This window comes from Coffea arabica, chromosome 11e, assembly GCF_036785885.1.
Source record: "Coffea arabica cultivar ET-39 chromosome 11e, Coffea Arabica ET-39 HiFi, whole genome shotgun sequence".
Taxonomy (NCBI): domain Eukaryota; kingdom Viridiplantae; phylum Streptophyta; class Magnoliopsida; order Gentianales; family Rubiaceae; genus Coffea; species Coffea arabica.
Window position 1 is genome coordinate 62,507,313 of NC_092331.1, and position 27,831 is coordinate 62,535,143.

Genomic DNA, 27,831 nt, shown 5'->3' on the forward strand with positions numbered 1-27,831 from the left:
AAAAAAGGAAAAAAAAAACACAAGAATGATAATATTCCAGTCGACCCTGAAGTTAGCAATGATGAAACTTTGACTGCAAAAAGGATCATCCCTTCTGAACAACTCCCTGGCGATGGAAAGAAAGATACTTCCAGAAACTTAGGCAAGATATCATTGAATTAATGTTTCAGTCAGCACAGGGAAGGGAGAAGGGAGTATGATATGAACAAGATCGTCTCATATTGGAAATTTTTGCATCAGAAAAGAACTTCAGATGGTAATTAGATTTTTTTTTTTTGCCCACCTTTCAATCTGCAGTATGACTTGTAAGCAAGTAAACTCTAGTCGACAGTCATTCACGCAACCACCGTCATCTTTCCAGGGATGATAAGAGCAGAGGGAAATAAAAGCAGACCCTAACCGCGTCACACTATTATTCTCACTTGGTTCTACAAGCTCTCACAATCAGGTGAGGTCTAAAACCCTAACAATCCAGCAAGCATAGGATTGTTAGTAAAAAAAGAAACGAAAAGAAAAAAGGTAGTCCTGCTCTGGTCTAGTAAACCAAACCAACAACGAATCCGTTAACGCGACAAAACGTCGCATGCATTTGCTGCCAACTTCTTCTCCTCCTTCGCTGGTACGACTACTGGTCTCTGCTCTCATTTCACCGTCCTCCTCCCTCCTTCGCCCCCTCCAACCACCCATCTCCCTCCTTTCTCGCCGCCCCCTTACCGCATCAACTCTCCCAATGCCCGACGGCGACGACTCCCTCCTCCGCAAGGCATTAGCCGACAAGCTGGCTACCATCCAAGCCCAAGCCAACGCCGTTCGCCAATTGAAGGCCTCCGGAGCTCCCAAGTCCGATATCGACGCCGCTGTTCAATCCCTCAATGCCTTGAAACTGGACAAGGCTTCCCTCGAGACCCAGTTCCTCCAATCCGCCACCAACAACCGGGACGCCTTCCGTCAGGCCCTCGTTAACACCCTCGAACGCCGTTTGTTTTACATGCCTTCCTTTAAGATATATCGAGGAGTCGCTGGTCTTTATGATTATGGGCCTCCAGGCTGTGCCGTCAAGTCCAATGTCCTCGCTTTCTGGCGTCAGGTAAACCACCTCTCGTGCTTCCACGTTGCTGCACACTTCTGCCCTTTTTTTTGTCGCTGCTGCATTAGCATCACAGGCGGTAATACCTGTTTTGTCTCCCCCCACCCACCACACACACACACAAAATATTCTGGCTTTTCAGAAGAAGACCTACAACCGATTTTGTGTTTTCTTCCCCCCATTCTCACAAGCTTAGCTGTGATTGTTGTGATTTGACATGGCGCAATCTTGGTTCTGACGCCCTCACTCTAGTGCACATGTTTAACTTAGCTGCTAAAAGCTTTTGTCCCATTTTGGTCTTATGTAGTATGCTATAGTACATGCCTAATGTTTGTGTTTGATTTGCGAATTTTTAAGGAGCTTCATCGAAATGTCTTCAGTGTTGATTCAGCTAATCTACTGATTCGTCTTAAGTGACATTTTGCGTATCACATAAGAGGCGAATGATCAGAAAAGCAATTTCTTTACTCGTTTCAACTGAAGCTGTTCAGATTCTCGAGGACAATAATGACTATATATGTGCAACAAATACGAAATGTCATCACAACAGTTGAGAAATGAAATGGACCTTTAGCTTTCCATTATGTTGATATGCTATAATGTTCTGACGTGGTTTCAAAAGGTTACATGCTAACCTATTCATCCACCCTTGATCTGCCACCGGTAAAGTAAATTGAAAAAAAAAAAGTGACACTGTTAAATGGAATAAATCACAATCTAATTACTCTTCTTTTATTTCAGCATTTTGTTTTGGAGGAGAACATGTTGGAAGTTGATTGTCCCTGTGTTACCCCTGAAATTGTCCTCAAGGCATCAGGCCATGTTGAGAAGTTCACTGATCTCATGGTTAAGGATGAGAAGACTGGCACCTGTTATCGAGCTGATCATTTGCTCAAGGATTACTGCAAAGACAAGCTTGAAAAGGACTTGACCATCACTGCAGAAAAGGCTGCAGAGCTGAAACATGTTCTTGCACTTCTTGATGATCTCTCAGCTGAGAAGCTCGGTGCAAAGATCAAGGAATATGGAATAACCGCACCAGATACTAAAAATCATCTTTCAGATCCATATCCATTCAATCTCATGTTTCAAACATCAATTGGACCCTCTGGCCTGAGCCCTGGGTGAGCATCAGGTTTCTTAATTTTCTCACTTAGGTAAACTATTAGTCTGCAAGTCCAGTTGTCTGCTAGAGTCAGATATATGTTTTCGTAAGTAAGATCTGCTGTTTTTAGGAGCACTTGGCAACTGAAAGTTCAATTTGAAGTTTATGGAATATCGTTTATATATATATATATAAACGATATTCCATAAACGCTTCATGCCTTTCAAATGAGGATTCTCTTATTTCAACGTATGATAATTCCTTTTCACAAGTGCTGCATATTTTTACGGGGTGAATATGTCATCCTGAGGTTTACATTCTTCTCAACTTTTTTCTGCTTCAATAGGATTTTGGTGGCTAATCTGCTAATTTTTATGAGTTGGATATTGTACAGGTATATGCGTCCTGAAACAGCACAAGGTATATTTGTAAACTTTAAGGATCTTTATTATTACAATGGGAACAAGCTTCCCTTTGCTGCTGCTCAAATTGGTCAGGCTTTTAGAAATGAGGTATCTTCCTTTTCAAAGTGCTTATCTGTTATTCTGTTGTTTGTAGTTACGTGCTAATGGTTTCTAAAAGTCTCCCCCTTTCTCAGAAAAATAAATGAAACAAATAAAAAAGCACGCTATTGGACATTTTGTATCTATACTATAAATTCTTCAGTTAAACTAGGCTTTGACTTCAGTTTTATTTCATAATTTAGGTTCAAGCTTTGGTTGATTGAGGCACTTGTCTTTCTTAAGTTGTAAACAAATATCAAGAGGTCTGTGTGATCTAAACATGGAGTTGCCCACAATTCAGTTTTTAACTTCTTGTTTTTGTTTTTGTCCAGATATCTCCAAGGCAAGGCCTCTTGAGAGTCCGTGAGTTCACATTAGCAGAAATTGAGCACTTTGTTGATCCCCAGGATAAATCTCACCCAAAATTTTCTGAAATTGCAAGCTTGGAGTTTCTAATGTTTCCAAGGGAAGGACAAATGTCTGGGCAATCTGCAGAGAGACTTCAGATTGGTGAAGCAGTTGCAAGGGTCGGTTCATGCTCCCTGATTGTTTTCCTCTCTTGCACTGCCCTCCTGTTCAATTGCCAATGTTCATTTAATTAAGGATGCACATCAGTTTACTTGACATTTATAAGAAGATCATGCATTACTAGATATTCTCTAACCCAAGTTACTGTAGGGAATTGTCAATAATGAGACACTTGGCTACTTCATTGGGAGAGTTTATCTATTCCTAACACGGCTGGGAATAGACAAGGAACGGTTGCGCTTCAGGCAGCACCTTGCAAATGAGATGGCTCACTATGCTGCAGATTGTTGGGATGCTGAAATTGAATGTTCTTATGGCTGGATTGAATGTGTTGGAATTGCAGATAGATCTGCATATGATCTCTGCGCTCACTCGGTAAGAACATCGGTATTTTATTATACAAAATGTCTGTATTCCCCCTACTTCTGATTTGGAGATTTTCATCTTCTGGATATAGCTATGGTATTCATGACTATCTATCTCATGATAACATAATCATTTTCTTTGAAATTTTTGTATGGCTATGTGAGATACATGTCTTGAATATCTCTTGCTGATTGGGCGCTCCATTTTGCTGTGATAGGACAAAAGTGGTGTAGCTCTTGTGGCTCAAGAGAAGTATTCAGAACCGAGAGAAGTTGAGGTAGCTAAGCTTTCCTCTTTTTTTTTTTTTTCCTTGTCCAATGATATTTAAAGGTTCTTTTGTAACTTTGCCAGTAATTGACTTGATTACTGGTGCTTGTGCTAGAAATTGGTTATAGCTCCAGTGAAAAAGGAACTTGGCCTTGCATTCAAAGGGAACCAAAAGATGGTCACTGAAGCTCTGGAGGTATCTCTTGCTTTCTTTGCCCTCCTCCTAGAGCACTTGAAAATACTTGTTTGCCTAAATGTTTATGGAAGTGATGTTTGCTTGTAAATTCTCGAGCTGAAAGAATACTGACAGATGAATGAATAAAGGGAAATAACAGTGCCGATTCCAGTTTTATGAGTCCAGCAGTGTGAACCTTAAACAAGGATATGTGAAAGTTTTCCAGTTAAATCACCCAGTAATTCCTTTTTCCTGATATTTAGGTAATGGACGAGAAAGTGGCTCTGCAGATGAAGGCTGATCTGGAATCCAAAGGAGAGGTAGAGTTTTACATATGCTCTCTTGGGAAAAACGTAACTGTTAAGAAAAACATGGTATCTATTTCCAAGGAGAAAAAGAAAGAGCACCAGAGAGTGTTTACTCCTTCTGTGATTGAGCCATCTTTTGGGATTGGTCGGATTATATACTGTCTTTTCGAGCACGCTTTCTACACCAGGCCAAGTAAAGCTGGGGATGAGCAGCTAAATGTATTCCGTTTCCCTCCTCTTGTGGCACCCATAAAATGCACAGTGTTCCCACTGGTTCAGAATCAGCAATATGAAGAAGTTGCAAAATTCATTTCCAAATCACTGACTGCAGCTGGAATTTCGCATAAGATTGACATTACAGGTATGCAGCTGAATAAACCATACATTCCTGTAGCAAAGTAAAGCATTTATCTTGCCCTGTTGTTCCACATACAATGCAATGCAATGGAAAGCTAATGACACTCAATTCCACATGTTGGGGACGATGCTTGTGAGTATGCTTAAATTATGTGTATGTAATTCTTGTAGGCACTTCCATAGGAAAACGTTATGCCAGAACAGATGAACTTGGTGTGCCCTTTGCGGTCACAGTCGATTCAACGTCATCAGTTACAATCCGGGAGAGGGATAGCAAGGATCAAATTCGTGTTAATGTGGAAAATGTGGCTGCAGTAGTCAAGGAGGTGACTGATGGACAGAGCACATGGGATGACATTTTAAAGGCATACCCACTTCATTCTTCAGGGTCTGTAGATGAGGAGTGAGTGACTTGCTGATTTTGGATGGCTAGAACTTTTTCTTTTTCTTTTATTTTTTTTTTCCCATAGGAATTATATTGACAACAAAGTGATTACATATATTGAGCAACTTGGATGGCCGGAACTTGGAGCCACAGTTTTGTTTCTTTTCATTTGTGGACCTCTTGGCTGAATACGTTGCAAGTTTCTGCTTACACCTAGCCCTGGTATTTAACTCAATAGGAGGTTTGCTTGAGCATCAACGTGCAATTTTTGGGACAAAGTTTAGAATTCTTCCTCGGTCCGCTTGGTGGAAGTAAGATGACGCAACTAGACTATATTTTGAGCGCTGTCTTGTGATGATGGAAGTTGGGAAGGAATGTACTACATTATTCTTGTTGTTGGCACAAACCATAAGGGCATCCACAATCACAATGGATTACACGTAAATTTATATGTCACTTTATTATTCTCTCTTTGATTACACACACTAACTAAGTGTATATTAGATTATTTGGGATAATTTTTTGAAAAAAATATTATATTAATGTATCTGAAAAAAAAAATATGTTGATCATGCAAGCAAATAAAAATTAATAAATAAATTGCAATCCAAACAAATTCACTATTTCTTACTACTACTATGGATTACACTTCAGAGAGTATAACAGTACGGGGGTCATTTGCCAAAATAATTTAATGCTCTTGATTATGCTTTCAAGTCGAAAGATATTATTATTGTTACTCTCTGTGGCAAAGAATCAGACAAAATTCCACCTTTTTAAAAAAAAAAAAAAAAATTTGGTGTGCCTTATTCATGAAGTTGTGCGTGGACAGGCACAGCTGGATTCTGGAATGAATTCACTGAGGAGCTTGGTTCGATAAACATAAACTTGGAATTAGAGGGGAAAAATGGAGACAGAAATCCACTTTTATTCTTTTCTTTTTCTTTTGTGGTGCACTATTCGTGAATTCAATTCATAGGTGTAGCGGACAGTCACCGCAGGGCTCAAGGAATTACAGAGAAGCTGATAAACTTAGAACATAGAAAAAGGGCAAAAACGCCGTCTGTGGGAATCGAACCCACGACCACATGGTTAAAAGCCATGCGCTCTACCGGCTGAGCTAAGACGGCTTTGACTGATTCTCACCGGTTTATTTATTAAATATCTAATATAGAGAAGAACAAATAGGCAACCAGAACAAAGCTAAACAGCCAAGCCAGCCAGAGCAGGATTCAGAATTCTATTTTTCTCTGTGTCTCTTCCGGAGGGTTCAGGTCGTTCTCCGATTTTGGTCTTTCGAACAACGAAACCCTAGCCTAGGCCAAAGCAGGCATCAGAAGAAGAAAGAGACCCGATCAAGCAGGATGTTGAGAGTCGCTGGGAGGAAGCTGTCTTCTCTCCCCTGGAGGAGGCCGCCTTTTGCCGCGTCATCGGCATCTCCGGCCTTATTCAATGGCCCCGGCCCCTTCCCTTCATCCGATACCTCCAGATCATCCTCATTCCACTCTCCTTCTAGCACCTTCTCTCTCACTCCTGCCTTTTTCCATCAAATCAGAGGTCCGACTTTCTTTCCCCTTCCGGGTTTCCTCCTTATTGGCTTTTGCCCTTGACCTCTAAGCATTTCGCGGAATATTATACCTTTGTTCCGTTTCTTTCCTTTTTTTTTTGGTTTTACGGATTGATGCGGATTCGTATCACGGATCTTTCTTAATACTAGTAACTCGCATTTTCTGTTTTCTGTTTTCTGTTTTCAATTAATTGGTGGGTATCTGGTTCGATTGCTTTATGTTATTAATGTTTGGAGCTAGGAGACACCGTGGTGCATCTTTTACGACCTAACCATTGCGGTGCCATACAAACAAGCTCATAAATATGATCTCAAGTTAATGGGGAGGAGTAGATTATCTCTATTTCACATCTGATTGTCACTTATTTTTATGCTCTTCTTATTCAGATTTCAGAATGTTGAGAAAAGAAATAATAGCAAAAGCAAATGAACTAAAATTACTATTTGAATGTGGTGGGCTGTGTAAAATGACAATAATTCATTTCCTCGCCTGGTTCTTTTACGTATTTGGCTAGCTATCTTTGAAAGTTGTGCTGATACTTGGTCTTTATACTGAGTAAATATACGTGCATGTTGAAATAGCTGTTCCCTTTTGGAATGTACCTCCTGCAGCTTTGCATTCATGTATTTTTATGGGATGAGTTGTGGTCTATTTTCTGCACTGCTGTGTGCACCTAATGGTTGGTTTTTCCGCAAATGTGAATGTTTAATGAGGTTTACACTTTACACCCAAGAAAATCCCCCTAGTGCATAGTATCTCCCCCCCCCCCCCTTTCCTCTTTCTCTCGCTCGCTACTGGTAGAATTGCACAATTAGTTTTGCAAGAGATTGTATAACATACATAGCATCTTTTTTTTATTGTTCTTGTCTCAACCTCTTTCATTAAAGATGAATTCCTTGAATAACATATAGGCTGAAGTTGGACCTCACTGAGGGCATTTTTGTTTTTGTCTCACAATGTGGTGTGGTCATCTATTTCAATTATACCGATCTTGGCAGAGTAATGTCCATCTTGAATGCTATTATTCATGACCTGATGAGCTGGACCTTTATCAGTCATTTACTGCATAAATGGGTTTTATTCAGTTAAATGGGTCTTTTGATCCTCTGGTTTACATAATGAATATGCAATGCCTGTTTGCTACATGCTCTGTGCACAGTTTTTTAATTTCTCTGAAGACATGACATGATGCTTTGGGTGACATTATATGACATGCTTGTTGCACATGCGTCCTGCACAATTTTTCATTGTTCTGAAGGCATGGTTTAGATATTTGATATGTACTAGTTTTTTAATTAGGGTGTGAGAGGAATTTTTGTTGAGCTAAAATTTTGGACACAGAATTTCTCATCTGGAAATGTTGTTCTCTCTCAAAAGAGGAGAGAGTGAGGGGAATTGGGCTTGGTAGTTGTCAACTGTCCAACTTTTATTTGCTGTTGGATTTTTTAAGTAAACCATCATGTTACAAATCAAGATAAAAGTGAATGCACAAGTCCGTTTGGTTCTTTGGATAGTGTTTTGACTAGTATCAATTTTTACCAGCTGCTATGAGTAACTTTTTAATGTTGGCAAATCTCCTCCAGGGCTTTCTTCTGACTCTCTTGCCTCAGCGCATGATATTGGTTTAGTCCAAGACCTCCCAGCTACAGTTGCAGCTATTAAGAATCCAAGCGCAAAAATTGTGTATGACGAGTACAACCATGAGCGCTATCTTCCTGGTGACCCCAATAAACGTGCATTTGCTTACTTTGTTTTAACTGGAGGCAGGTTTGTTTATGCCTCATTGATTCGTCTTCTGATACTCAAGTTTGTTCTGAGCATGTCTGCCAGTAAGGATGTTCTTGCACTTGCCTCTCTTGAGGTGGATCTATCCAGCATTGAGCCTGGCACTACAGTCACAGTCAAGTGGCGTGGGAAACCAGTATTCATTAGGTATCGGACTGAGGATGACATCAAACTGGCTAACAGCATTGATGTTGGCTCCCTGCGTGATCCACAAGAGGATGCTCTTAGGGTGAAGAAACCTGAATGGCTCGTAGTTATTGGAGTATGCACCCATCTGGGGTGTATTCCCTTGCCAAATGCTGGTGATTTTGGTGGCTGGTTTTGCCCTTGCCATGGGTCTCATTACGACATCTCTGGTAGAATTCGCAAAGGACCTGCACCATACAATTTGGAGGTGCCAACATACACTTTCTTGGATGAGAATAAGTTACTTATTGGCTGAGCGTTTACCATGAATTTCTACAAGAAAGACAACTGTAACTGGTTCTAATGTTTTGGCGTGCTCAAGACCAGATAGAGCATGATTTATTTTTCTCTCACTCCTTATGGCTTTCTTCTTTTGTTTTTTCTTTTACTTGTGCCATTCTAGTTATAATTTACTTGATAAGGATTTTGTTTTTGCCAGTCCAGGCAGGGCCTTGCCATCCTGAATAATTCAGCTGGCTTCTGTAGGGAATATACTGTCAAATAAATAGAGGTTGAGACGTATTACTATATTATGTGCTACTGTGCATTTTATCTTATCAACAGATCTTCTGAAGGTTGACAGTATTGCCTTCACGTCTGGCAATTTCAATATGTTGTTTTTCTATTTTAAGTTACACCCTTCTGTTATGGCGACCTATTCCTGCTTTCAAGTGATTATGATGAAAGTATTAGAGAACAGATGCACGGGCTCAGCCTCGGTTTAAGGGCCTGCAATAACGTGCACGAGGTCTAAGTTGACCTTATTTTTCGGTTGAAACAGGATATCAGAGAGGGACGAGCGGCCACAGCAGGTTAGGCAAGTATGCTTGAACAAACCTGTGTAAATTTTATCGAATTAAAAGTAATAGCTTCTGCGTTTGTTTGTTCAAAAGAAAAGATGAATGACGGCCAAAAGTGTGGGTAATACAGCTCTTGTGAAACAAAAGCAAGCGTTAGCTTTGTACTACCTTTTTGTACCATAGCTTAGAGCTCCTGCGATACAAAGGAAGTGTCCCGTCGTACCACCTTTTTGCATCACCAGCGAAGGTTCTCAGGCTGAATGAATTTACATTGCGGACTTTAAGAGAGCACTATTCATCCAGTTACACAGATATGCAGTAAAGGCATTTATTTAGCACCGACTTGGCGTCACAAGTGACAATACAACAGGACCAGATGGGATAACACCTTGAAGAAAACGATCACAAAAGTTGCTATTGAGTGTTATTATAATTGAAATAAATGGGTACATATTGAAGTTCAAAAGCCGAGATCAGCTGCTGGTTAAGCAAATCGTATACGTATTACTATAATGACAACAGACATCCCTTCGTGGTTCTGTAAAATTATACCGGTGCCTACTAAAAGAATAATGGTGCAGTAAAAGATGTTCCGACACAAACCAATTTATCTATATGCTGATGATGCCATAGGACTGAAGTTTTGCTCCCGGGGAACAGGTAGATGAGATTTCTGCACCTCCAACAAGTGAAGCTAATTAAGCAGAGGGGAGTTGGAAAACAGACTAGGTAAAGATCATCGGATATCTGCATTCAGCAATCCTGAATTGCAACTAGTGGTAGTTTGCCTCCGTATGTCTCCGGAAGTTGACTCTCATCAATGTCACGTTGCAAGGTTGATCCTAGTTTTTTGTCCTCAACGAATACAATCTACAGATGTGTGGATCAGAAACAGAGTTAAGCTATCAATGACCAGAAAAATTAATCCACAGCCGATGATAATATATCCTGAGATATTATGGTTATGCACGTTGACAAGTTTTTCTCCCAAGGATCGGCACCTCAGTATGCTAATCATGGAACTAAACTAGGGAAAATGGAAAACAATAATCAAGCACAGGACTTGGAAATGCAAAAGAAATTTAATTATCCTCTACATATTCAAGAAGACCACAAGCTTTTATTTAGTTAGTTATTTTTTAAAATTTTAGTTTAAGGGTCTAATTTTCGCTACAATCATGATCTCCCTTCTGTAATTTGGGGCTCTTTTCTTTGTAGTGGTGTTTGTAGTGGGATATCCGATATTGACTTGCCACCAAACTGTCAGCACATCCAACCTCAAATTACTCAAGCTATAAATCGAGATGGAGGAATCAGGATAATATGGTTGTATCTAATAGCAATTAATGGTGGAATCAGCATTCCCAATTCCTTCCTCCTACCAACCTGTCCCACATGCCAAATCTCAAAAGAAAAACAGGAGGACAGGATGAGAAAAAACCAGTACCTTCTTCTTTGTTTTACTGTCAATAAATGGGTAGACAACCTTCCATGCAGTCATGAAGATGTAAGGCACATGGACTATGAATAGCTTGCCTAGCCTCTCTGGATAGCAATCCTGAAATTCGGGATGAGCAACAATAAATTTTTGAGCTATTTATATTGTTCATGGTATACATATCACAGTATTAAAAAAAATGATTGATATGCCAAATTGATTTGTTATTTGATCATAAGCTAAACGTTAACCTGCAGAATGGATAAAGCTGCTACGTAACCACGAACATCACTATTCGTATACCCCCATCCTTCAAGGTCAGCAATGCAAACAAACTTCTCCTGTCCACTTGGCATTCTGCCGTTTTCAAGCATAACCAAGAAAAAGTCAATTGCAAGAAAGTTAAGATAATAACAACATCTTCAGTTCTTCACCTTAGAAGTTGTTTGTGTCACACAGAGAGAGAGAGAGCATTGAACTGATTGAAATCCTTTAATATTTATGCCACTAATTCATTTTCCACAGAAGCAATGGTATCGTGACTACAGGCATGAAAATTTCTATTAGCTGAAGTGTATTACCTAGCACATATTTTGTCAAGGCTGAAAGTAACAAAACCTGTGAAAAATGAGAGAGAAAATTTAGCAGAACATTGATAATCCCTAAAATATATATGCAGCATGGTATATTAGATGCCTAAGTGATGGGCAATGAAGAGAAAGATGGTTGGCCTCGGAATCAAACTCAATTTAGTTAGTAAATGGAGACGTTCATTCAGGCAAGGAGTAAAAGAGAATGTTGCGGCCGAAAACATTACAAACTTGCCAAATCGAACCATGAATCTAGGTTCTTGGTTAGTGCATACGTTTGAACTCTTCAAGGTTCTTGGGTTTATGACGTCCACCAAAGACCACCACAATGGGACGCCCCAACTTATCATGTCCTTGCATGAACAATTTCTCATGAGCAAGCTCATTTGGAATTTCTGATGGAGATATGGAGCCATTTGGAACAAATTCTTTTCTCCAGCTCAAGTACTTGAGAAATAAAGCTGAGGCCTTGTCAATGTCGAGATCACGGGCTCTGAGAAATCTCCTGATCATAAAGTCATCCACGTCCTGCAAAGGGAATTCGAGAGTAGTTGTGAATGATCTGTAAACCAGGCAGACGCTAAGTTGGAGCAGAAAAAAAAGAACATGTATGGGATATGCATCACCATATTTACCACGAAGACATCCATTTACTAGTTTAAGTTTCTTCTTTGCATAAGATGGGCGCATGTATTGGCATTTTCATTTCAGCCAAGAGTCAGCGAAAGTGCAACGCTATATCCATCTATGTTTGGATCACTAATTTTGGTGCAGTCAGTTAACCTTTAACTCGATTGATGAGGTACTCAAGTAAACCTTCACTTCACATGGGAGTTAAAAAAAAAAAAAAAAGATATGAACGTTGTATACTTTAGATTTGTAAAGTTTTAGCTCAAAACAAGCACTCAAATCCCCCATTTCCCGCGAACTCCACGAGCTGTCTTCGTTTTGGTTGAGTGGAGTAAAAATGATGGGGAACGTCGTCAATTCTTGGAATTAAGCAAACGTAAAAGGTGAATGAAATGAGATGAAAAAGAGGAGGGGGAGGTGACTACGGCACTACCCCATTATACAAGAGAAGAAAGAGATTTGACCTTGGAAGAGGGATCCTGCCTTTGGACCAGGTCTCTCATGACCTTGATTTTAGTCCTCTCGATCTCGTCCAGTTTGGAGGTATCTTGCTGATCTTTTTCTTCTTCTTGCACCTGATGCTCTAGAGGTGCCAGTTCCTCCCTCTCAGTCTCAGTCTCTTTTTCCTCTTCCGATGATGATGAAGACGACGACCAGATAGAAGAAAATCGGAATTTCTGGCGTAGATAGGAACTCATGTTTTTCGATGACTCTCTCTCCCAGCTCTATTATTGGACCCCAAAATTTAGAGAGAAAATCAGGAGGAAAAGTTCAGCAGCTGCTTCTATTATTATTCTTGTTGCTGATGCTGTTTTTTTTTTTTTTTTTTTGGGGGGGTCCGAGGGAGCTGGGAGAAGCTTAACAGTTAGAATTGAATGCTGGTGGGCTACTGTTGGGTAGGAATAAATAGTCCTGTGAGTGGTGATGACTAATGGCGGGCCGTTAATGAATGGAAAAACACAAAGTAGGTAGCATGAGGAAGAGGGAAAGATAAGGGAAAGATAGAGAGACACAGAGGTCTTTTAATTTTTGTGGGGATGACAAAAGCGACAAATGCTGGAATCGTCCCGTCAAAAAAGCCTGGTCAATGTTGGAAACTTCCATCCTCTTCCCCTTTCTGGCTTTCTTTCCCATTTCCTCCTCCTCCACCACCTGCCCCTGCAGTCAGTCAGGAGCATGTACTACCGTACCACTGGAAGCAACTATAAGGCTAGCATACGACTATTTTACTTGTCTCTCAGTTCTTCCCACCCCCCGCCGCCTTTTGCCACTTTTTTCTCTGCCCTAGGCTTTATTCTACGGCTACCACTTGAATAAACCTATAGAAATGGAAATTCTCAGAGAAAAGAAAACTTTACCAACAACAACAATAATAATACTAATAATAGTAGTAATAAATAAAAGAAAATAAATTTGTCAACGGGCCGAATTCGGATCGAAATTAAAAAATTCGAATCCAACCCGCTTTTATATATAATAGATTCGGGTCTGACCCATATACCCGACGGATCTTGACCTTAAAGTTTCGAAATTTGGTCCGACGGATCTCGAGTCAGATCCCAGATCTACCCGGAAAGAAGAGGCTCAAATTTAAAAATTTCAAAATTAAATCGTACATAACTTGCAATGGTCAATTCAAAATTAATCGCAAATCAATCTACAAAGTCATTACTAAATTGTTAATTTTGTAAAATAATATATTTAGAAATATTTATATTTTATAATTATTAATATATTCTTCAGGTCCGGGTCAGATACGAATCGAAATCACATATTCTGTATCCGATTCATTTTTTATTAGAATAAATGGGTTCAGCTCCAAGTGTCGGAATTATTTTTCAACCCAAGTTTGAAAAATTTTATCCATCGAATTCGGGTCCAAATATGACCTGTTGACACCGGTAATCCAAACAAAACCTAAGTTTCTTTCTTCGCTTGCTGTCGATAGCAGTGAAATCCTATATATATATATATATATATATACACACACATACATATAAAGGAGTTGTTGTGTGGCTGTTGGATAATTTTCATCTAACCATTTTGAGGGGTACATTAGGCATTTCAGTACCAGTGCACAAGTCATTAATGTTAGGGTGCTAGCATTCTCAGTGTATTGGTTGTGTTTGGATTGCATTTTCCGTCATTTTTCATGGAAAAATTACTGTAGCGATTTGATATATGTGAGGGAAAAAGGTGATAGGGAAATGTGATCACGGAAAACGATAATATTTTCCGACGAAAACCTTCAATCCAAGCAAGGCCACATTACCCAGCCTACCCTTAGTGGCTTGATGCTTTCACCTGTGTTTTCAAACTCGGACCGGACTGGCCGGTCCGACCGATTGAACCGGAAATCGGTCAAGTGTTCGGTCCGAGTTGGTCATCAAAACCGGGAGATTCAAAACCCGGTCAACTCCGGTCAAAACCAGGGTTTGACCGGTACAGAACTGGAAAAATCGGTCCAACAGGATATTTTGTAAAAAAAGTTCAAACTTTTTTAATATTATGTTTTGGCCCCCTAAATTGTGAAAACTTATTAATATACCTCAAATATTTCATACTTTATAAATATTGTCCTAAAATTTGATGTTATTTTTCAATTAAATCCATAATTTTAATTCTAAACTTGTTAATGTTTATTAAATAATATAAATTGTTACTTGATTGTTCTAATTTCTTTGTATTTTCTTGTTAAATATATTTGAAACATCAAATATATATGAATATACCTTTATTAATATCAATATGTTATTGGATATTTTATATACAATAATTTAATTTTTAAATAATTTTTATTTATGACGTCATCCGGTTCGACCCCTATCGACCCCCGGTCGAATCCATTGACCACTGACCCCTGACCTCGACCGAGTCGATATCCGGTCCGGTTCTGAAAACATAGGCTTTCACTACCGATGCTTAGTTGTTTCAGCTTGACTGTGCTAAACAAAATTATCTCAACAGCCTGCTATAGTTGACATTTGAATGTCCATGGATGACACGCTCAAGACAGTGAGGGAAAAATGATAGCAAAGCTGAAACAAGCCGTTATCCCAACGGATGCTCTGTTCTTTTAGCTTTACTCTTCCTACAGCTATGGCGGTTACGCTGGTCCAAACACCTATTACACTACCTCTCAACTGCCTGAAGATGTCTTTTACAACTACTACAAGCATGGTTATGAGCGTAGCAGCCAAGATTATGCTTATTTTATTTATTACAGTACTTTTCAATCTAGGCATTCGCCCACTTCCAGTAGCCGGGCTGGCTAGGTTTTTAGCATGGTTTTGAGGGGTACGCTTCATGGTTGTTCTATTATACAATTGGTTATCCTCAAGATGAAGAAAGGCCAATTCAGTGCTGCAATAAGAGTGTTCAATTATGTTCTTGGAAACATTGACCCCATTCGAATTTACGAGAATAATGATTGGGAATTGAAATAACTTCAAGGTTCATGTCATGAAAATTTTGAAAAAAGAAAAAGCCCTCATTTCAAAGCCAGACCATTTCATAGTCCAAAAGTTCCTTTTCTGAGTCATTGATGGCTCGCCTAAAGGAAGGCAGAGGGTGATGCTTACACTACCGATGTGTAGCTTACTATCTGTTGTTCCAGCTTTATTCTTCTAATCAGTCCTTGCCATTGATGTGTCATTACTGCAAACCATCATTGAGAAGAACATTAACTCAAACCTTTTTGTGCAAACATAATTGCTAGCTTTTTGGCTTCTGAATTTTCCACAAATGAGTTCAGCTGATGTGATGAATTGGGACATTACAGTGAGCAATTATTGCTCTTTACTACAATACTAATGGTTGGAAAATCCGGGACTTTTGGATGGCATGCCTGAACAAAAACTGAAAGCCTTTCGCTTTTCTAGAGCATTTGTTGATCAGTTTTTTTCCTAACCTGCAATAATACAGGCTATTAACACACGTAACGGTTGCATGACTTGCTTAAACTCTATATTACCAAGGTGGTCCCTAAAGAGGTAAGGTCCCTTCCACTGTATTTTTCAGGTAGATCCTATATGTGTGTATATCGGATTTCTGAATAAAACAATCACAATCTTTTACAGTTTACAAGCTCTAATTATATTTGTAACTGGCAGCAATTGAGGTACAATTGTGAGGCAAAGGATTTGTCCAGCTCCCGCTTTCTGATCAAGGTACTTTCCAAACTAATTATTCGAATTAATGAATGTATATCGATGTGTATATGTTGATGTACTAGAATTGCAATTGTTTTTTAATAACACAATCCCTGTGTTTAATATCCTCATCTTCACTCATTTCTAATGTCCTTAAAAAATCCCGTACAACGGTAAAATAAAAACAAAATGACTTTGGAACTTTTATTAAAAATGCAATAATCCTATGACCTTAATCAGTTTATCAAAAACAATAAACTATATTATAGCAATTATTACAACTACATCACTATTAATTGCATGTTCCGCTTACAAGCTACATCCCTCACACAAGTTACAACCTCACGAAGATGAAGAAGATTGTCCAATAGCTTCGACACTGTTACTTTTTAAGCTTGGTGTACATTGCATCCATGATGACGGTTTGGGCTTCCCAACGGTCAACCTTGTGGACTTCTCTATGGCATGGTGTCCTATATATATATATATATATATATATATATATATATATATATATGTAAAAAGGAGTTTATAGATGACTGTTGGGAATAATTTAGGTAGAAAAAAATCAAATACAAGTTATTAATCCAAATGTATAACATTGTAATATGTAATTGAGTACGGTTTAACTATTGTGTCATCTTATATGCAATTGATTTGTATTTCACATGATTATCAAACTTTAAAGTGTTGTTTAAATCACTTATAAGTAATTGTAATGCTTTTCATCTTCTTCTATAGTTACTAGATAGTTTTTATAGATATAATAAGAGAAGGTGTTAATGCTAAAGATAATTGGGTTAGGAAGCTCTTAATAATAAAGATGTTTGGTTCTGGTTCATATTTTCAATCTGTTACAAGTATAATTGCAGTGCTCTTTAGCTTTCTGACAATAATATAAGCTTTTTATATTGAAGAATGTTGCTTCCAGTGCTTGTACTCCATATTTTGTTGTGAGTGTTTGGACAGGTATGCTCATTTGCTTTATTTCTTTCTGCAATTTTGAATGTTTAGTTGATACAATAAAAACTGTGAGTTTTCTACAGAAGTATTTTTTCAGTAGTTATTATATAATATATGAAAATTTCATTACGGAATACATGATACATACCTATAAATACTAATAGGAACCTTCCTGCATTTTCTAATTATATTTTCAAAATTTGATGTTTGTGGCTGTAGGTGGTCAAATTGTGAGCAAAGATTATCTTTTGACTACAAATTTATGATCAAAGTAGGATCTAAATCTGACCTTATAGTTTACATGTTAATTGTTGATTGGATATGGCCATAATTGTGTTATAATGGTATAGTAACAAAGACAATGATGTCTTTGTTGTGGTTATTATTTATAATGGTATGGTGTGATTATCTACGATAATCTTATTCCTTTTGCTTATGAATTTATCTTTCTTTACAAATTAGTTGATTTGACCAATTTACTTATAATTTCATGCGCTTCGACTGATTCAATTAAACTTATTACCATTCAATTCTAATTGTATTATATTTTTTTAATAAATTTATTTCAATAAATATTTCATCACACCGGTTAAAATTCCTGCACTTAGCGTGGGCTTCCCCCAGTACTATAGTATAAGATAAGGTGATTTGTGTGAATTGTGGTGAGCAACAAGATTGTTGCAGTAGCAATAGTAGCAGTCGTTTCGCAGACGGAAGCCCAATTGGCAAGAGCCCAGCACCACACCGAATACTTCTTTATGGGCTTGGCCTGCGGACTCCTCATCCACTCACATACTATGACAAAATGAGCTTGGCAGTCGGCACGCCACCCTACTTAATTAATTCGTTTTATGCCACCAACACAGCACTCGAATAGAAGCGCGCACGCGACTCACCCACGTCAAGCCTTTTTTTGTTTATTATTATTATTATTATTATTATATATATATATTTGGATTACAGTAAGCCTTTCTTATCTTTTGGGATAAAAATCCATTCATGTTCAAACTCCAAAGGTTTGATAAAACAGTTTTGAAATAACCATTCAAACTCGATTACTGAATGAACTTTCGATTAAAACGATTTGAGAATGAATATAATATTATTTTTATTGAGAGGGGGCAAAGTGTTATTAACCCTTTTACTTATTGGTTGCCTACATTGATATACCTCACCTGCTCACCAACCCCCCACCAACATTTTCAACAAAAAGAAAAAAAACCCCACCAACATTTCCCTTGGCGACTTTGTAACCAGACAATAATGCCTTGTTTATGAATGCTATTACTGTACTAAATGGATTCGGATCTTAAATGGCATTGAATTTTCTAGATAAAATTTGCTCCTAAAATTAAGTGATAAATGATTCACTTATCACTCTGGATGTGATATGCATTTAAGTGTATTAAATATAGTACTTAATAATTCAATAATTTAATAAATTTAGATTTCAATTTTAATCAAACGTACGCTGCTAATTCGTTTTTGATACTAGTATTAGTACTGCTAATATAATATATACAAGTGTCTCTACATATGGGGGCTGGCTCAGGCTGGCTGTCTGTCAAGTTTGCTGGCCGTCAATTGCTAATCCTAATCCCAATCATTAAGCTTGAATTTGCTGCAGAATTATCTTTTTTATGGTCCTTTTCTTTTAATTTGTTGGGGAATCCATCTTAGTATTGTGAATTGTTGGGGATACCACTAATAACCAAATAGCCACCAGAAGACAAAAGCACCACAGCGGCCTTCCTCCTCCGCGTGTTTGTTTTGGCCGCAGCGGATCAAAACAAGTAGTCCTCCTCCGGTCTCCTCCTACTCCTACTTAGGCGGCTATCAAATTTACCAATATCATCCTGAAAACTCATACACACACACTCCACCTAAATCCTTCAGATTCTTATTGATGGCTTCCATTTCCAAGCTTTCAACGCCACCCACCGCTTCCCATTTCTCAACATCCTCTCCTTCTCAGCCATCTCCAACAATCCGATCCTTGTGCCTTTTTCTTCCCAACAATACCAATACCAACGCTCTTTGCCTTTCCTCCTCCAAACTATCCGTCCGTCCCACCCGCCCTATCATCACTCCTTCCTTGCTGTACGTCTTCTTCTACTTCCTCTTATTATACACACACACACACACACACACACGTATATTGTCAACTAGTACCTTTTCTTTTCTCTTTTTCGCGTTTTTTTTTCTTTTATTTTTCTTCTCTATTTCTGCTAGATATTATGATTCCTCATCATATCTGCTTCATATTGGACTAGCAATTTTTTATGCTTTTGTGTTTTCCTTCAATCAATTATTGTAATACCAGGATGGGTCTGTACACCCCAATCCCGACAGCGTCTTGATTTTTCTTTGTTTTCTAGGTTCTCTCCTGATCCATTCAACGCCCTTTCTCTGATTCATGACCATGATGCTGTTAATTTTTCTAGTATTTCCATTACATTTCTCAAGCTTCTTGTTTGATTTTTTTTTCTCCCGATCACTCTGGTCCAGTCCAGATTCTTTCTCTGGTTCTTAGTAAAGTATAAAAAGTTATTGCTCTTAATATAAAGTCTTCTGATCTTCTTCTTCTTCTCCCTTCCAAAAAGCTCCATCTTTTTTTTGCTTCCTAATATTTAAACACGTGTTCACAAATTATTTCCGTTTTAGCACTGCAGCACCTCTTAAAGGTGCCATCTTGTCTACTTAGGAAGGATAGAGAATCAGATTTATCAAATTCCTGCCAAGTACAATAGACGATGAAAGATCTATCAGATTTCTCATGTAGCAGCACTTCCTAAATGAGATTATCATATAGTACTACTTTCTTAGTGTTTTTAGAACTTCTTGTTGTCCGTCAATGTGAAATATCCTGATACAGCGTTTTTTTGATTGGCAACCTTCATTTGAACTTGCTCTTCTTTTAAATAAAATTGTCAAGCTGTTCAATGTTTTTTAGCATTGGTATTATTTTCTGAGTATTAGCATTAGTATCTTTTTTTTTTCCTGACAAACCTGTCCTTTCCAGATTCCCAAATACTACCATCACCACAACAATGTCTGCTTATTTTCACAAGCTTATTAATTTTTATGAGTCACTTTATTGTTCTTGTTCTCTTCTTAACAATGTTTAAGTAGATCCTTGATTCTTGAACCTATTTTTGGTTTTCCAATGATTTTAGCGTGAGAAGACCTGTCCTTAATGTATTTGACCTTTTAGTGGTTGACACTTGAGCAATAAAAGTTCCAGGAGGTTGGTGATTTTTAGGGGTTTGCTTTCTTTAAAATCCCCTCCTCCAAATGAAAGGGAGAAAAAAGTTTCAAGGATGAATTGCAGAATGGAAAAGATAGGGTGTCAGCTAGCCAAGCCCATATCAGTTTTGGGTCTGGTGCATTAGCTTGTGGGTATTGTGCTATGCTACTGATTCCATTAGATAATAATAGCATACCCATGCACATTTAAGCTTACTATTGTACGCTATTCTCTTTGTTGGTGAACTTCTATTGCTCCTGCAATTTGTACTTATTTTTGTGGTGTTTACGATAAGTTTGTTAACAGTGTCAGGTGCTCCCAAACTGATGGAAACGGGAGTCATGTCAAGAGAACGACACTTCATGACCTTTATGAGAAGCAAGGGCAAAGTCCTTGGTACGATAACTTGTGCCGTCCTGTAACAGATCTGCTCCCACTGATTGAAAGTGGTGTCAGGGGCGTGACCAGTAATCCAGCGGTAAATTACCCATATGTGTATCTTCTTTACCAAATCGTATGTTCGTAATTCTAGTGTTTCTGCCATCAGGAAGAAACAGTGGTGGAGAATTACCTGATTTAAAAGCAAAAAAAAAAAAAAAATGGTGTTGATCTTCCCAGCAGGTTTCATTTACCTAATTATTTGCTGATATCTTGATTGCAGATCTTTCAGAAGGCTATATCAACTTCAAATGCCTATAATGAACAATTCAGGTAAAACTTTTCACTTCCCCTTCCAACTAATTAATCACCATTTACCCATGCTTTTGGTGCTATTTACTTCTATTCTGTGTTATCTCAGCAACGGTCAGTTAAACTTCTCTCTCTCTCTCCCCTTTGTTCTCTAATGGTTCTTTTGTACGGGGATGGGGACCGGGGAGTTTAGTAGCTAATAGTTTTTGGTGTTTGTAGCAAACCTTCGTGAAGTTGGGAATTGCTTGATTCTTATGTTGCATATTACTGACGTTAACTAGGCTTAATCTTTCTGTTCTAATATCCTAAGATCAAATACACAAATACTTTTGCAGGGAACTTGTGCAAGCTGGAAAAGACATTGAAAGTGCATATTGGGAACTTGTTGTGAAGGATATACAGGATGCATGCAAACTCTTTGAGCCAATTTATGATGAAACTGATGGTGGTGATGGGTATGTGTCTGTCGAAGTGTCACCCGGACTTGCTGATGATACTCAGGGGACTATAGAAGCTGCAAAGTGGCTTCATAAAAAGGTTCAGCGCCCTAATGTTTACATCAAGATTCCTGCTACAGCTCCATGCATTCCTTCAATCAAGGAAGTGATTGCATCAGGAATTAGTGTGAATGTTACGGTAGGTTGATTTTTTATCAGGTATCCGTTGGTAATAAGAAATAATATGCTAATGTAACATGTTTATTGAGTTTGCATGAGGTCCTCATATATGGTAATGTACCGTTTTAAAGTTCTTATTGGCTTCCAACAATGGTGGGAAGAACCTGCACTGGCATCATTTAGTTTATCTTGTCCACCTTTGTAGTTATTATTACTGAGTGGTGAGATTCCATTTTTTGAGCTTGAGGATTGGTTTGACTTCTGTAAAGCTTGAAGTTACAATAGGAGGCCAGAGACAGTATAATCTAGTTCTGGGAAGTGTACTCCCCTAAGATGATCCCTAATTAAATTGTTGCCCTATGAGGAGGCTGATAGAAAAGAAGCCTGAGTTGATGGAGAGCCCCTGACCATATGAACATTATCTTTAAGGAAGAAAAGTGAAGAACTTTTGCTTGTGTTACTTACTATACTTAGTTGTGCTAAGAAATTCTTTTGGGTTGTTGACATTTTTTTTTTTTGGTTTTTGGACAAACAGCTCATATTCTCTCTTGCTAGATATGAAGGAGTTATTGATGCTTACCTGGATGGCCTAGAGGCCTCTGGACTATCTGATCTCTCTCGAGTTACAAGTGTTGCTTCTTTCTTTGTTAGTCGAGTAGACACCCTTGTTGACAAGATGCTTGAGAAAATTGGAACTCCTGAAGCTCTTGATCTCCGTGGGAAGGTAATTATATAGGAACTTCTAGATTTTGCAAATTCTTCTGGGTTATGCTGCAACTTGTGGAATCTGTGCTATTGACTAACACCCGTTACAGGCTGCAAATGCTCAAGCAGCTCTTGCCTACCAGGTCTACCAGAAAAAGTTCTCTGGTCCAAGATGGGAGGCTTTGGTGAAGAAAGGTGCCAAGAAGCAAAGGCTGCTGTGGGCTTCAACCAGTGTGAAGAATCCGGCATACCCTGATACTTTATACGTGGCACCTCTCATTGGACCTGACACGGTAAGTTAAATTCTTATCACACGTTGTACCTTGTCCTTTCTGGTATTTGTGGACCAAGGGAAAGCTTTTGAAGTGGGAATTTGTGATCTAATTGTGTCCAAGTCTTGTGGATGAGATTATGTCAATCCATTTGTAAAGATAGTGTGGGTTTATTAACCATTTTGACAACATAGGTATCCACCATGCCGGATCAAGCTCTTCAAGCATTCATTGACCATGGTACCGTCGGAAGGACGATTGACGCAAATGTGTCCGAAGCAGAGGGTATTTATAGTGCCTTGGAGAAGTTGGGAATCGAGTGGAGCTATGTGGGTTCTCAACTTGAGCTCGAGGGAGTGGATTCTTTTAAGAAGAGCTTTGACAGCTTGCTTGACAGTCTGCAAGAGAAGGCAAATTCTCTGAATCTAGTGAGCCTGTAAGCGTTGTGCGATGTTGAATTTCAATTACGCTGGAACAATGAAGGAACAAAATTAAATAAAGGGGGTGCTGTAAAGTCGAACAAATGTTTGATGTGTGCGGTGTAACTTGTAAGAGGAGGTTGTTGTGTTGAGCTGTGATATGGTCGTGCTACTTTGTAATATGGACATTTTTTTTGTACTAGTGTGCTACTTTGTTATATCCCCGGACGGGGTTCGTTATCGAGTGGCTTTTCTTTCTTTGGCCAATGCTCTGCGGGAAGGAGTTCCAACAGTTCTGTCAGAGGGTAATTGTTGACTGTCCTGCGATGCTTGTTTTCTCGTCGTGAAGGCGGAAGAGAGGGTGGCGTCTTGTACCGAGTTTCGTTCTTATGAAATGAACTTCGTGGGATTCTAATCACAGCTTCTAAAGAGAGATAAATTATGTTCATTTTAGTTGTCTAGCTTGTCAGGTTTAGTTAATGAAATGAAATATTACTAGTAGTAATAGAAATCAGAATGGAAACGGACGACAGATAGTAAAGGTCCGACTGCAGTTGCAACATCCGGACTCAAATAATGTGAACCATACGATAAAAGGTCGGGGGTACAATGGTGAAATTTGGTACGAGTGGATGCTACAAAAGCTGAGGTCGCTGTCGCCCCCCGGCGCAAAGCGTCTCCTCTCCTCCTAACTCCTAAGTAGTTCTACAATTAAAAAATAGAATAGAATAGAAACTGCTTTTCCTTTCTTCCCGTCTTCGGAGAAATTGTAGCAATCAGAGGTGAATAGGGAAATGGCATGCATTTCTGCCGTCATTTCTGTTTCAAGTGTTAACGTTGGTGCTTCAGCATCTCCATCACCATCCTCGTCCTGGGTACGTAAAGCTAAGCTGTCTGCATTCTTCTTCTGGTTTCTTGCGGTTTCACTTAATCGTACAAATTGCTTTCCATCCAAATGAAAGAATCTAAATTCCAATGGGATCAAATATTTTTACATTCCAGTGGCGGCACTGGCACACGCCCAAGCTTCAGAGCATCATAACGCCCCTTCCCAGTCCCAGACCCACTGACGCCCATCCCCAACCTGCAGCAGGTTATTTCCGCACCGTCCCTTTCTAACTGTTATTTTTCGTTGTTCTGCTTAATCGATGCAATACTTCCACTGCTTGTCGATCTTACCTTTGACAAACTTAAATGAGCTGATGAAAACAGACTGATCAAGTGCATTCAAAAAGAGAGGAAAACAATAAGGAATTCAACATTGGAGGCATCTTACCTTAATAATCTGTTTCTTCTTCTTCTTCAAAGGAATTATTTTTTGGCTCCTTCTGCTTCATTTGTTTCTCATTTTGCAATCTTTTTTGAGTACGAGGCCTACGTTACTAAACAGTCTCTTCTCTATCCTTGATGATTTCATGTGTACCACTAGGGTTTTCACTTGCTGAAGATGAAACTCCAAGGCCAGCCTTTTCTCCTCTTGTCCATCGGCGGAAAGTTGTCCTGTCTTCTGTTGGACTGTTGATGGCGTCCACTTATTTCAATGGAGCCGCCTCTGCCCTGTCTTCTCGATTCGCTGACAGTAAATCCCTCCCTCCACCGTGCCTCAACTTGCCCTTTTTCTTTCTAGTTTCTGTTTCATGCAAACACATGATGGTGATTGACTCGAATCATTATTTTTTACCCGCAATTGTTTGTTTTCCCCAGGTTAATCGAAAGCCTGCTCTAGAGCTACTCTTTTAGCTGCCTTGATAACCTGTATCTTGCAATTTCTTATCGATGAATTTGTTTCTTTTCACGTTCATTTCCGAAGCCGCTAAGTTGAGCTTCCAATCAATTACATGTTCTAATGCCCCTGCATTGCCTTGATAATGACCGTATTATTCACCCTTATTATCATCTGCATCATCTGAATGTGTGACTATTTCAAACCATGAATGTGTTTTGTTTCCTCATTTCCTTTATCCTTTTCTAGGCTATTCAGGTCCTTTTCATTCTTTCCATAATCATCTGATTGATATGTGCATCCTCTTGTAGATCTGAAGACTAATCATCAGCTCACTGTTTGAGCATACAGTGCCAGCATTGAGGGGAAAGGACTACGGCAAGACAAAGATGCGGTATCCTGACTATATTGAAACAGAATCAGGTCTACAGTACAAGGTCATCCCATGCGACATACTTTCTTTTCTTTCTTCTTCCGTGCTCACCTTGGTTTTTAACTCTGAACTGACAAACATTACAGGACCTGAGAGTAGGAAGCGGGCCGACACCAAAGATAGGAGAGACAGTTGTGGTAAGCCAATTATATCTAAAATTTTTAAGGAGAATAAGCATATAACCATCTAAGCTCAATCAAATTACGTTGAGGACTCTTCAAAATGAAAGCTTTGTTGAAGATAACTCTTCAAGCCTGTAACTGTTCTTTTCCTTAAAAGACATAATTGAAACTGAATTTTTCTGACTGTTGTATCTCTTTCACTTTAATCTTGAGGATATTCTGTTGTCATAAGCGATAGAATATTCTGTTGTCATGAGATAATGCAAAATTTGTAGTCTTGTTGTCGCTCATTTGACACTTCAAGTTCTGAGAAATGTTGATAGTTCTTTATCATTGAATATCTTGTAGGTTGACTGGGATGGTTACACTATTGGATATTACGGTCGCATATTTGAAGCTCGCAACAAAACGAAGGGTGGTTCGTTCGAGGTATAAATATATACCCATTATAGAAGAATAGGTCATGTTTGTTCTCTAAAACATGCAAGTTTTTGTCTGATACATCATCTGTTACTTTCAATCAATATGCAGGGGGGTGATAAGGAGTTCTACAAATTTAAAATTGGATCTGAAGAGGTAAAAGTCTTTTGCCTGCAAAAAGATTGAGACAAAGAATTGCTAAGTGTGTGCTTCTTTTTGGCATGTAAGGTTTAGTTGAACAGAGACTCCTGATTGTACTGTTGGTTATTTGGAAAATATTAGGTCATACCTGCATTTCAGGAAGCTGTTTCAGGCATGGCACTTGGTGGTGTCAGAAGGTATTATATTTTTCAACTGTACTAAATAGATTTGTCTTCTTGTTCCGTATGACACAATCATGATTAACTCTATCCGCTCTCCCTGTAAGAAGAGGGAAAGAGTAGAAATATAAACTGCTTATTGAAGAACCTACTGCCTTCCATGTGAACTATAGGTTATGGCAGCTTTTGAATGCTTGAGTCGGCGTACTCAAAAAGTTCAGATACAAAGGAATATGAGAGGCTATTAACTGTATAGGTTAGAGTGCATGCACATTCAGCATTACTTTGAAGGGAGAATCGGACTAGTTTTGGCATCAACAACTATAACCATCAGAACTTATGATTGCATGTGCAACTCAATGTTAGTTCTAGACATGGTGTAAAATAATTTAGTATTTGCTATACTATGACAAAAATGATCTCATCGATATTTTTTTCTAGTCCTTTCTTTTCACACCCTCTTGCACTCTTATTATAGTGCTAATAGTCTGTTGAGCAACTGTCTACTTATTAGAAATTTTAAAGATTACTTTTTTATTGTTTTCTGAAATTTTGGTTCCTAAGGCATATGCTTGAATGGATGAATATCTTCTTCCGTGTACACGGAAGCTAGGCAGCAAAACCAGAGATGTAATTGTGGGAGGCTTTATCCCATAACATGCTCACTTAAGCTAGTATTGCACCTTCACATGGTGGCCATCAAAACACAGCTTTTATGTACATTATGGATAGAACTTCCTACCTTCCTTCTCAGTATGTACTGGATGGAGCTGTTCAAGCTGCTTCCTTGTTGGATCAGTTCCATAGACAAGGAGTCAATTTCCCAAAAAAAAAATGTCACCTTCCTTGGGCAAAACTGGCATCTGTTTTTGGATGTCATATCTCGAAACTCCTCCAGTGTGCATGAAACTGGAATTTTCTTGTAAGACTATTATATCCAACTGGATTGGAGAATCAGTTCAGCTGATTTGATTTGCCTAGAGATTCGCCATGTTTTCTCAACTTTTTCTTCCTCTCATTGATGCAGGATTATTGTTCCCCCAGAACTGGGATATCCTGACAATGACTTCAACAAGAAGGGTCCTAGGCCAACAACATTTTCGGTATGGCAATTACTTTTGCAATTGTGCATGTACATGTCTTCTACGAATGATTTGCCTTGCTGTAATGTGTATAGGGGCAGAGAGCCTTGGATTTTGTGCTGAGAAACCAGGGGTTGATAGACAAAACTCTTTTGTTTGATATTGAGCTATTGAAGATCGTCCCTACTTGAGGCCTTCCCTAATTGAAGAATGTATGAAATATATTGTCAGATTTGTTCACATACAACAGTACCAAAAGGCGTTTCTTATACAACGATGTAGAGATGTAGACGACACTAGTAGGGTTGCTATATTGTATTTCAAGTTGTGTACGACACCCTCTAAAAATCAACAAGCAGAAAAATTGTAGAAACGCTTTCAACACTCCACAGAGAGAAGCTTTGGCTTGCTTACCATGAAGTTTTTTGAATGCGCAAGTTTGCTTTAGTCTGTCCCATATTTGCTTTGATGTACATCTTAAAATAGAAGAAGAAACTACATCTAACTCAAGCGTAACATGAAGTGCCATGTGAAAATCTTGCGTAATGACGAGAATGTTTACAAAATTTTCTTTCCCATTATTCCAACG

General features: G+C 38.7%; 5 protein-coding genes and 1 non-coding gene across 6 annotated transcripts; 4 read left to right on the forward strand and 2 right to left on the reverse strand.

Moving 5' to 3' along the window:
- The first annotated feature begins 36 nt into the window (after positions 1 to 36).
- Positions 37 to 5,335, forward strand: LOC113717909 (glycine--tRNA ligase, mitochondrial 1). The gene is made up of 9 exons (XM_027242754.2): positions 37 to 1,087; positions 1,829 to 2,211; positions 2,587 to 2,704; positions 3,028 to 3,222; positions 3,374 to 3,598; positions 3,807 to 3,866; positions 3,972 to 4,052; positions 4,295 to 4,700; positions 4,868 to 5,335. The coding sequence occupies exons 1-9, from the start codon at positions 584 to 586 to the stop codon at positions 5,101 to 5,103; spliced, it is 2,208 nt and encodes a 735-aa protein (XP_027098555.1). The 5' UTR covers positions 37 to 583; the 3' UTR covers positions 5,104 to 5,335.
- Positions 5,336 to 6,138: 803 nt separating this feature from the next.
- On the reverse strand, positions 6,139 to 6,211 carry TRNAK-UUU (transfer RNA lysine (anticodon UUU)). The gene has a single exon. It is a non-coding gene; the product is annotated as a tRNA-Lys (tRNA).
- Positions 6,212 to 6,289: 78 nt separating this feature from the next.
- On the forward strand, positions 6,290 to 9,153 carry LOC113719238 (cytochrome b-c1 complex subunit Rieske-4, mitochondrial). The gene is made up of 2 exons (XM_027244394.2): positions 6,290 to 6,638; positions 8,233 to 9,153. The coding sequence occupies exons 1-2, from the start codon at positions 6,446 to 6,448 to the stop codon at positions 8,874 to 8,876; spliced, it is 837 nt and encodes a 278-aa protein (XP_027100195.1). The 5' UTR covers positions 6,290 to 6,445; the 3' UTR covers positions 8,877 to 9,153.
- A 662-nt stretch (positions 9,154 to 9,815) lies between these two features.
- LOC113719203 (uncharacterized) lies at positions 9,816 to 13,265 on the reverse strand. The gene is made up of 6 exons (XM_027244327.2): positions 12,543 to 13,265; positions 11,724 to 11,976; positions 11,440 to 11,476; positions 11,110 to 11,215; positions 10,868 to 10,978; positions 9,816 to 10,290 (listed from the first exon to the last, which is right to left on the reverse strand). Exons 1-6 carry the CDS (start codon positions 12,774 to 12,776, stop codon positions 10,174 to 10,176), a joined length of 858 nt encoding a protein of 285 aa, XP_027100128.1. The 5' UTR covers positions 12,777 to 13,265; the 3' UTR covers positions 9,816 to 10,173.
- A 5,473-nt stretch (positions 13,266 to 18,738) lies between these two features.
- Positions 18,739 to 23,409, forward strand: LOC113719459 (uncharacterized). The gene is made up of 7 exons (XM_027244658.2): positions 18,739 to 19,292; positions 20,746 to 20,917; positions 21,101 to 21,150; positions 21,465 to 21,765; positions 22,282 to 22,470; positions 22,562 to 22,744; positions 22,918 to 23,409. Exons 1-7 carry the CDS (start codon positions 19,099 to 19,101, stop codon positions 23,161 to 23,163), a joined length of 1,335 nt encoding a protein of 444 aa, XP_027100459.1. The 5' UTR covers positions 18,739 to 19,098; the 3' UTR covers positions 23,164 to 23,409.
- Positions 23,410 to 23,559: 150 nt separating this feature from the next.
- LOC113719460 (peptidyl-prolyl cis-trans isomerase FKBP19, chloroplastic-like) lies at positions 23,560 to 27,689 on the forward strand. Its single transcript, XM_027244659.2, has 10 exons — positions 23,560 to 24,017; positions 24,145 to 24,235; positions 24,572 to 24,721; positions 25,217 to 25,302; positions 25,385 to 25,435; positions 25,769 to 25,849; positions 25,952 to 25,996; positions 26,123 to 26,178; positions 27,188 to 27,263; positions 27,338 to 27,689. Exons 1-10 carry the CDS (start codon positions 23,937 to 23,939, stop codon positions 27,431 to 27,433), a joined length of 813 nt encoding a protein of 270 aa, XP_027100460.1. The 5' UTR covers positions 23,560 to 23,936; the 3' UTR covers positions 27,434 to 27,689.
- Positions 27,690 to 27,831: the final 142 nt, after the last annotated feature.